At 28.6% G+C, this 10,702-nt stretch overlaps 1 protein-coding gene across 2 annotated transcripts; it reads right to left on the reverse strand.

Annotated features, from left to right (window-relative positions):
- Window positions 1–4,595: 4,595 nt before the first annotated feature.
- Window positions 4,596–10,090, reverse strand: LOC101502317 (uncharacterized). 2 transcript variants are annotated; one of them, XM_073368261.1, is made up of 8 exons: window positions 9,871–10,090; window positions 9,726–9,793; window positions 8,157–8,258; window positions 7,237–7,310; window positions 7,084–7,144; window positions 6,909–7,008; window positions 6,294–6,407; window positions 4,596–5,074 (listed from the first exon to the last, which is right to left on the reverse strand). In XM_073368261.1, the coding sequence occupies exons 1-8, from the start codon at window positions 9,969–9,971 to the stop codon at window positions 4,954–4,956; spliced, it is 741 nt and encodes a 246-aa protein (XP_073224362.1). In that variant the 5' UTR covers window positions 9,972–10,090; the 3' UTR covers window positions 4,596–4,953. The 2 variants fall into 2 exon arrangements, with proteins under 2 accessions (XP_073224362.1, XP_073224361.1); XM_073368260.1 differs by having other exon boundaries at window positions 8,157–8,276; window positions 9,871–10,087.
- Between the last annotated feature and the right edge of the window lie 612 nt (window positions 10,091–10,702).

Genomic DNA, 10,702 nt, shown 5'->3' on the forward strand with positions numbered 1-10,702 from the left:
ATTTGGTTCCTCTATTTTTTTTTTTTTTTGAACCTGCAAAATACTTATCTTGTTTTGATTTTTAAGATTAAGCTTCTTGTTATCACAGTAAACATAATATCAAACAATAATTAAATTTAAAGAGAGATATAGCCTATATGTCGACAGTTTTAGTTTCACTCTGAAAATCCTCTTATTTCTTCTTTTCTGGTTTTCAGATTCTGAATTTGCATATTCTCTGATTAGAGGGTCTGGATGAAGGGATTTGAATTCCAATCGAGGTTTGTAATCTTTATGAAATTGATTGGAGTGTTCAAAGAAATCTCTTGATTCTGATTGTTCATCTGACACTTCTGTTTCTACTGATGTATCAGATTCCTCTGGTAATTTTGGAACTGATAGTAATTATGATTCTTCTAGTAGTTCCAGTTCGGTTGATATGCGTGATTTATCTGTCAATTTTTATTCTATTGATATATGTGATTTCTCTCGTAGTTTTAATAATGTTGATACTTTAGATTTTTCTAATACTCCTGGTTCTTCATATGGTTCTGATAGGTATTGTGCTTACCAATTAATCTTCCACCAGAGTCAATTGGTTTCTGTTTATTAGGTCTTGTAACATAGACATTTTTCCCTTCATATATTGCAAGCATCCATTGACCAAGCATCATGACTGGTGTTTCAATTTGGTTGCTTAGAGCATCTTCAACATAAACAATTTTATCTTTTGGTACCCAAATTTGGTTGGATCTTGGTTTGTAGTTCTTAAAGGTTTCTTGTCTTTCCATGTGGTTAGCATATGACAAGATATTTTAGTGTGATCTTTTTTATAGCAAATAGTACATAAATCATCAGAGGAAACAAACTTAGGTTTAGTTACTTTTTCTTGAAATATTATTCCTCTCTTACCATTCCTACTAACACCATAAATCGTAGATGCATACTTGTTTCTTTCCATACCCTTGTCAATAAAATCTTGAAATACTTCTTCATTCTTATCAGAGTTACATGTGGTATTTTCAATTGATGTTGAACTATAATTACTTTTCAGAGTTAGATTTTCAGTCTTAAGTTCAACAGTATCAGTTTTCAGATTTGTATTTTTAGTTTTAAGTCAGTAATATCAGTTTTTAGAGCTGCATTTTTCAATTAGATTTGTATTTTCTTTCTTAAGTGTTTTAAGTTTTAAAGACAATTTGTGTTTCTTATTTAAAAAATCATTTATAGCAGTAATCAAATAATATTGAGTAACGTCAGAAAACACCTCAATTTCTTCATTTTCTAATTCACTAAATCCAGACATGTTGAACGCTTGGATCTTTCCTCAAACATTGTAAAGTGTTTAGCCTTAAGACCGAGCTCTGATGCCAATTGAATGTGCAAACACGAGAAGGGGGTTGAATTGTGTTTGACAAAATTGATAATTTTTTGCTAATTTGATGAAGGCTGATTGGTTTTTATGAACTACTTAGATACGAAGCAATCAGATTTAGAAGCAGCAAACAATGAAAGCATAAATAATTTGACACAGATTTATCATGGTTCACCACTAAGTTGGCTACTTTCAATCCCTTTATTCAGAAGGCTTTAATCCACTAATTCAAATACCTTGAATTACAAATCACCTAACCCTCCAAGTGAGTCTTCCCAAGCAGCTTGACAACCACATACTTTTGAGGAACTAACCACCTTGACTCTACAAGCCAATTCTTCTCCTAACAACTTGACAACCCCAGATTGAAGAAGGAACTAACCACTTTGCCCCTACAAGCCAAGTCTTCTCCTAAAAATCTGACAATTCCAGATTGAAGGAGTTAAATCACTATCAGGTTGGATAAAAAAGACAATAACTCTCACACTCTAAGAAAAAAACACTCGTAAATTTTTTCTAACTTGAACAAGTGTTTCTCTCCATGATAAATTTGAAATTTTGAGCTTATGAGTTCTTCTACTCTTTTCTGATTTTTGATGATCTTCTTCTTCAGCATTGAGCATCAATTTATAGTTAAATTTTGAGTTTCAATTTAGTCCTAGTTTTATTTTGAATTGTATCTTCATTCCTTGCTTGGTCAAAAATGATCATATTCAAAAATAGTTTTGAACAAGATGTTTTTTGATAATATGTATTTTAGTCATTTCTTTATTTCTGAAACGAATTTGAACAGCTCTTCTAGATTGATTGAGTTTGGATATTGTTCAGATTGAGTTTCTAGATGGACTTTTGTTTCTCGCAAATTAACTCACTTCTTGTAGTCTAGTAATTTTGTTATGTCCATGGAGATGTCTCTGCTCACAATTGAGTCTTTGTTCCACAATTAACTTTAATATTAAAAATGAGTTTTACAAAATGAGATACTGACAGGTTAAATCTTGACCATATAATCATAAAATGACCATGACTAAAGGTATTTTATATGACATGTGATCACTTAAAAAAGTCATATGATTTTTTGTTCTAATATTGACAATCTATTTATATTATGTGGTGAAAACTTAATTTTTCGTTGTAAAATTTCTCTCATTTAATATGCTCCTATATATATATATATAGGATTGCTAATTTACACCCACCTATTTTTAACGAATGTGTAAATTAACAACCTATACATTTTAGAGAAAAAACCTACAATTTACTATTTTTAAATAAGTAAAATTAGAGAAAAATTAAATGATAGTTTTGTAAGTTTTATTTTAATTATTAATTAACTAGTAAAAGAGGTGTAGGTTGTTAATAACTTCTAATTGTTAGGTGTAGTTAGCAAATAACAATGTACGCCTTTTTGTTTGCGAAAAAATACCTTAAACTACTAATTATTTTCAATTTTAAATTAAAAAACTTCATAAAAAATATTTAATTTAACAAATGATATGTAATATAGTTTTTTTACTTTTTATAAATAAAAATGTTAACGATAATAAACAAAGTTAAAGTATATTTCAATAACACGTTGATATTATAAAAGAAAAGAAAATATATTAACATACTAAAAATTGAAAATATTAAACAAACATTATGGTAAATTTTGTATATATAATTAATGCTAAATTCTTTAAAATACAGAAACATTCATTATTCCGTAAGGAAAATAATAAATAAATAAAAACATTAGTAGCAGAAAGATAAAAATACACCTTTAACGAGTGTAAATTAACAATATTTTTTCATTTTAATTTATCTCTAATAAATTTAATGTCTTCTTCATTTTAATTTATCTTTAATAAATTTTAAATCTATCTTTAATATCATTTATTCTTTATATTTTTTTAGTGAAATTTACGCTATATCTTTATTGTATGTATATTTTTAGATTTAATTTTATAGACGATGTCAATTAATATTATTTAGGTTTGAGATAGATTTTATTATAATGATATATGAATAAAAAAAACATATTTTTGCAAATATAAAACTTAACTACGTGAATTGAAAAAAACAAATATATTTATATATATATATATAAGAGAATTTGTGACTATAGTTTTAGAACAATATCTAAAGTTTTCAATAGTTTTCTAAAAATATTAGTTTTCAAGGGGCACTCGTAATTTAATTTGTTGAATAAAAATTGATCTAGATTAAATTAGAGTCGACTTTCGACTAAGTCTGATATTACATATGTTATATACTAATTAATATAGATATTGTAATGTATGTTGATGTGATTTTGAGTTCTATCATCGAAACATGAATATGTAAAGGTGACGTACTTTTTTTATTGCATGAATTAACCTAACAAAATGACATACATTATGTAAATTGATACGTGTATATCTTGTATCTTCCTTGCACTATGTAGATGCAATAAAATTTATTTTACTAATTTTTTAATTAATTATTAGAACTTCAATTGATTTATTATGTTCAATTTTTAATATTAGAATAAGATCTCGAAAATCTTAAAGACGAAACCAAATACATCAATTTTTCAACTATATGTCTATTATGAAAAATTTCTTATATACAATACAATGTTATACTTTTTATTTATTTATTAAAATTTAAAAAATATAGTCACCCCAATATTTGTAGTGTACTTGTAATCAAATCCAGCAACATTCAGGAAAAGTTTGAAAATGGGAAATGGGAAAAAGACAACAAGAGTAAACTTTATCACATGAATCTATACGAGTAAACTAAAGATAAGAAGAATAGTGCATAAATGTCAAAAATGTAAAATCAAATTTATAATAATAAGATTATTTGTATTTACATTCTAACAAAAAAAAAAATTGTTGAATATTTACATCAAATAACTCTAATATATATATATATATATATATACCATTATTTTTTTTTACTAACCAGTATTATTTTTATTTTATTAACCACATGGTATTACATAGTATTTTCTTACCACTTTTCAATTAACCTAAAACAAACTTAAAAAGTTAAAGAATTATATAAAAGAAAATGACAATTAAGAATCACTTCCTGAAAATGCAAGAATTATATAAAAAAAAATGACAATTTCGTCAAAAAAATATGGAGTATATCATAGTCAATCTTTAAATTTTAATATAATATACTTTTAAAAGATTTGTCTCAATTAACATAAATAATTTTTTTTAGAGGAAAACCAAATAGTTAATATAACGAAAAAAAATTGTCACAGTAAAGTCAACTCCAAATTCTATATAATTTAATATCGTAACAAAAATAACATTCACAAATTATTTTTACAAAAAATAAATAAATTATTTAAAAAAGATGATCATAACAATAAGTTACAAAACTTGATTCTCACTAATTCTAGTGTTCCTTCAATTCTTATGAATAAAAAAAACATAGAAAAACAATACATTTTGCAAGATAGACACTACAAAATAGGCTATCTTCATTGCATAATCTATATCTTCGTCTTCACTAGAAAGGGTTGAGTGAGTACCTTTAAGTTGGAACAAAAGGTACCTCAAATCAATTTTGATTATATCTGCTTTTGGAAACCTCGTACTATATTTAAATGAATGATTCTAATTCAGAGTAATCTCAAAGATAACACCTTCAAGATTCCCAACAATACACTTTGTTCCAGGCACTTCCTTCATCTGCATCTGAAACTTAGAAGCTTCTGAAACAATCATTGAATCCATCCTGTTGAGAGAGAAATCTTAGTTGAATGACAAATTGAATAATTTGGTTTGAAACCGTAGAATTGAATAATTTGGTCCCTAAAAATAGTGAAATTAAAAAATGATCCCTAAACTTGAAAATTGTCTATCACGCAAGTTTTTTAGGTCGATCAATTTAATGTTAAAATTGTTTCTCAGGAAATAACATGATTGAAGTCTTTAAACTTTAAGACTCGTTTTTTTACTTTGTTAATTTCATAGACTAAATTGTAGACTTGCTAGTGATAAAGCAAAAGACATGGGAGGCCGACATACATATACATCACTACTAATAAAAGGAAAAAGGAATAGACACATTTTGACCACCCAAATGTATTAAAAGAAAAAAAAGGAATAGACTCTTTTGAGAAAATTCATGGAACTTGTATTTTGAAATCGTCAATAGAAAGATTGTAAATGTCGAAGTTTACAGTTTTTTAGAAGGAAAAAAGGCAATCTAGAGTCCCTTACAAAGCAGAGTTCAACATGAAGAAAGCTTTTAAATCTCAAGAAATGCAACAAAACTGTTCTCAAACCTGATATTAAAATTGGATTTTTCATTTTGTTTGTCAAAAACTGCAGCAACAGGTCCAATGTGGATCACTCAAATGTTGAGAAGAACAAATTCTTAGTCCCTCTGATCTTGATTATAATCAAAAGTAACTAACCTCACGGTTATTAAAAAATTTAGATAAGTGCATTCTCAAAAGTGCCCTCGATGGAAATTTGTTACATGTGAATAAATGATTTAATAAAACATATATTAACTGAGCAGCATTTCGAAATAACATCATTAAATAAATTGAAGCATGTAAATTTGCTTATATTTGAAATCATTACATATGAATATTTTTTTTCTTATATTCAAGACTGAGGAAGTTTTAAAATCACTACCAAGACCCAAAAATATATCAAACTATAGTTGCAATGAAAAACTTATTTTACAGACAGACTAAGATGATTTAGAAACAATGTGAATATCTATAGATTTAGAAAACTAGTTTCAAGGTAAAATAAGTTATGAATATCTTGATATTTATACACTCACTAATATCTATTTCTATCTGATAATTTAAAAGGAAAAACTGAGTTTAAACAACCTACGAGATGAGAATTTTGTCAATCAAAACAAAATAGAATATAATATTCACTAAATTCGGAAAATAAACAAAATTTTAAGATTAATGAGCTAGATTACATACATCTTGGTTCGTGATACATAGGCCAGAATGAATTTGCATTTTCTGCCTTCTTTAACTTGCAGAAGCTGTCTAACACTATCAAAGAGCAGAGGGATACTTGACTGCTGAAAGCTTGTGATTGTCAAGGTTACTGAAATTAGTTTTCTTTTGTGAAAATGAAATATTATTAAACAATCTATAAATGAAAAACACATATTTTAATTTTCTAGTTTCACAAAAATTCATACTGTCAATTGATCCTCTAATTCATTTCAGCAATGAGCTGGAATTAGTTCTGGTGAAGCTATGACAACTAACAAAGGCTTTAAAATAGGATAGTAAATTATTAATGAATATTATGTCACAGCCATTGTGTTGTTACTGTCTGAAAATCAAATTTCATCTTCCATACTGATATAAGCCCTCACAAGAAAGATGACTGATTTAGAAAAGCGTAACCAGAATTTTGAAAAGAAACTATAAAGATGGCTGGCCCATTGGCTTGGGTGAGAAATATGAAGAGCCAGCTCTATCGGTATCTACGTATTTGACTATATTCCAAGTCATCATTTTTTAAGGCTTTTAAGCTTAATTCTAAAGTATGATAACAGTGGGATTAAATACATAAGGATATAGATATCAGCACCAAGAACGAAGTCGAAACCGCCATGATGTTTCTGTAAAATTTCATTGATCTGATCAGTGTTCCCCCATTCTAGTTTCTCTGCTTCTAATCCTGCATATATATTTAAATTAAAAATTAGTGGATCAAAATATATATATTCCATTGATCATCTAGGTATTTACTCACCCTGGGAAGTAGGACTAATATTTTCAGGACATGAATGCAGCTCTATATTTTTCTTTATGATCTGAGAGGAAATAGTGTAATTAGCCCACATAGAGATAATCTGGGATGAGATATGTCAACATGAGTTATGCGGAAAAAATTTCATAACCGTACCTTAAGCACTTCTTCATTATGGTCTGTCAGCACAACTTTATTGCAGAATCTGTGGCAAAGTATTCCAGTAATACCTGTGTTCAAAGCAGGAAATACTTGTGTCATCAAGGTCCAATGTCATACAGAATAAGGATAATCATCCTTGTGATCAAGATTGAGAGCTTACTTATGATAGGAAGGGAACATACACATGTAAGACATGAGATCCTAAAAAGAAATATAAAAACCTACCAAAGCCTATCCAGAAAGAAAAGAAGATCAAAAATACGATACTATACAACAAATACAATTAAGAGGTGGCATCATCAGCAAACTATAACCAGAAAACTGGATAACTCAGCAAACAATAAACCTCCAATCCTATGAAGTAAATGAACTACAAGCAGAAACAGATAAAAGGAAAAAGGTCAGAGACTTGAACCTAGATCAAAATGTGATTGTGAGTTTGTGACTACCTTGATTGGTATACTTATAGATCTGCTATTGTTAGTTAAGAAGTTATTTAGGGTTAGTTAGCGGGTGTGTTGAGAGATAGTTAGGCCAAATAAGGCAGGCTGCCTATAAATATAGAGGAGTTAATAGAGGAGGGGCCTTTTAGGCAATTGGGAGAGTCTAGAGTCTCTCAAATACTCTAGGAGTTTAACTGTAATTATGGGATTTTCCTTATTTTCTTTAGTAATACCACTTGGTTTCTATCATAAACAGTAATACATTTGAAGAAAATAAACTATTTATAAAGATAAGTAAGTCATTTCCTAAAACAAGGTAATCTTGCGCAATGAGTGACTGCACAAGAATATCCCCCTTCCTTCTGTTTTGAAAATTACGGACATTTTTGGGATGCATTGTTTCTATTACAAACAAACAAAAAATATAAACGTAAGCAATGATAATAATTATTTTTAAAAGTGAAAACATACCTACACCAGAACCTAATTCAATGACAGAGCAACCCTGAAACATCTCAACATTTTTCGATAGATAATCATTCATCAACATGGCTCCAGGCCACACCAGCTGCCCTGTCAAATCAAAGTCAGCTGATTCAAAAAGAAAATTAGTATTATGATATAAAAAACAAGATACAGAAAGCAAAAAAAGGCATCAATTATAAGAAACACAGAAAATTGTATGCTTTCCAATTTATATTAGAAGCTTCTAAGTTCCCAATTATGCATTTCTATATAATTTGTCCCCTTTCAAAAATAAGAATGTCAGAGTAAAGGGTTACTTGGCTAGATACATCTACAAATGTTAAAGAATTTAATTTTTGATGTAGTAAAAATTCAAAACCACAAAGAATCACTAACTCCAAGGTGAGACGGCCGTCGGGATTTTGCAGAAAGAGACACAGGAAAGCTGCAGAATAGGCCTCCTTAAAAATTCCCAAGGTGGGGAGGGGAGATGAAACCGTTTTGGATGAGAAGAAATGAAAAGATGGGAGGAGCCTATTTCATTATGATTTTGAATTTTAGGGTAAAATGACCAAAAGTCCAAATAAACAAAGTGAAAAGCTATCAGTTGAGGGGGAAAATGACTATTCAAGGATGAAATGATCATAAAGTCCACAAAATAAAAAATTCACATGTTTTGCTTTAGTGGCTACTATCTGAAAGCTATTGGTGGCGCTTCAACCACAATGCAATGGCATTTGCGTAGCGCCTAGGGGCCGCTATAGTGGCTGTTATTGACAAAAAGTAATAATGGCTTTAGAAAAGAAGCCAAATAATATTTAATTAAGCTTATTAAATATCCAAACTTGGTCACATGACATACCAAAAATCGAATTCAAAGCACACGGAAATCCTTTGTAAGGAATCAGGACAGCTAATTGATACTGTACTAATTATCTATCAGAATTTCCAACTTACAAATATCAGTAAACGTAACTAAAAATTAACACCAAAATCATGCTGTGCAGCAGCGATCTAGGCCGCGACATCAAGGCTTTTTTATGTCTTGGCGACAACTATGTCACCGCTATTTAGGTCACATCAGCTGCGTTTAACAACAATGATCGGTGGTGATCAAATCACACTACAAATATGAAATAATTTGCAGCCTAATACACAATAGTTTTAGCCAGGGTTTTAAAAAAAGGTCGGCAACCGCAATTAAAGGCACATCAACTATATTTGTTAGCAATTATCTGCAATAACAAGGATTAGGACCCAACCGACACTTTAAACCTTGTTCTTTGGTGACCCCTTTTACATGTTCATTAAGAATGAGAAACAGACACTAGCGCTATAATTGAAATTCCATCATAAAAAATGAAAACACTGAAGTACACACAATCAAATGAAACAAGAATTTAACATGATTAAATCCATATTAACAAATCAAATTTAAAGAAATGCAATAATGAAAGTGAAATTACGATTTTCACAGAAAAATAAAATTGATCAAACAGTCTTCAACAAAAATCATTAAAATAAAAAACCTCAATTCATAATCAAGCACGAGACATTTAAAAAACAAAAACTTACTGGAAGCAGAATGCAGACAGAAAAGGTCGATATGTTGAGAGCCAAAGGTGAATTCCGTCAACTGGTAACTTCAAAATCCGGAAAAAGCTCAATGGTTAAAACAGTGACAGTGAAATGAAGAGGTAGAGAGAGAAAGTAGAGTTACTTGTCATCGATAAAGAATGATTCATCTAAGCAAACAATTTCTTCTTCATCGTTACAAACTCGGTGTTCGTTCTGCACTTCCTTGTTTCCTCTGTCTTCCATGTTGACTACTACGACGTCGTTTATGTTCGTTCTAATTTCTGAGGGGTGTAAGCAGGGTTTTGCAAGGGAATGAGGAAAAGAAAGTTAAAGGTATCATCTTTTATTCAATTTCATTCGATCCGATGTCGTTTACTTCGAAACTAGTAAAGTTAGAAAAATCAAAATTAATTTGTTTAATTATTATAAATAAACTTAAATACACTTTTAATATTTTTATTTTGTCTAAAGTTAATTTTTAATAATTTTTTAAAATTTGGTTGTCGATCCTCTATTTTATAATTCTTAAAAATGATTTGGCGCTTTAAATCTGGATGATATGTCTATCTTATTGTGTTTAGGATGAGTGGATCATCACAATAAAATAAAAATTATTTTAATAATATTATTAATTTAGTTTAAGTTCCATAAAATTTTATATATTGTTTATTCAATTATATATTTTACTTATAAAGTTAGTTTTGATTTTTTCTTAATAACTGTAATTATTGAAAGATATTTTTCAACTATGAACTTTGTAATGATAAAATGCACAATTTCCTAGTTACATATATAGATAACGACATATTTGATATTATTAACAATAAAAAGATTATTGAACATTTTTTGGAATATGAAATTTCATAGATAATAATTGTAATTTATTATTATTATTATTATTATTATTATTATTATTATTATTATGTATTTTATAAGAGTTAATTTTTTTTTGTCTAAATATATATATATATATA

Source organism: Cicer arietinum, chromosome 5 (genome assembly GCF_000331145.2).
Source record: "Cicer arietinum cultivar CDC Frontier isolate Library 1 chromosome 5, Cicar.CDCFrontier_v2.0, whole genome shotgun sequence".
Lineage (NCBI taxonomy): Eukaryota > Viridiplantae > Streptophyta > Magnoliopsida > Fabales > Fabaceae > Cicer > Cicer arietinum.

What these genes read in the sequence shown, in the direction of transcription:
- LOC101502317 (XM_073368260.1), bottom strand. Translation starts at nt 9,971, where the DNA reads ATGGAAGACAGAGGAAACAAGGAAGTGCAGAACGAACACCGAGTTTGT. An exon ending in CTGTCTGCATTCTGCTTCCA is followed by an intron (nt 8,277 to 9,725) that starts GTAAGTTTTTGT and finishes TTTTTGAATCAG; the next exon opens with CTGACTTTGATTTGACAGGG. An exon ending in TGAATTAGGTTCTGGTGTAG is followed by an intron (nt 7,311 to 8,156) that starts GTATGTTTTCAC and finishes CTTTGAACACAG; the next exon opens with GTATTACTGGAATACTTTGC.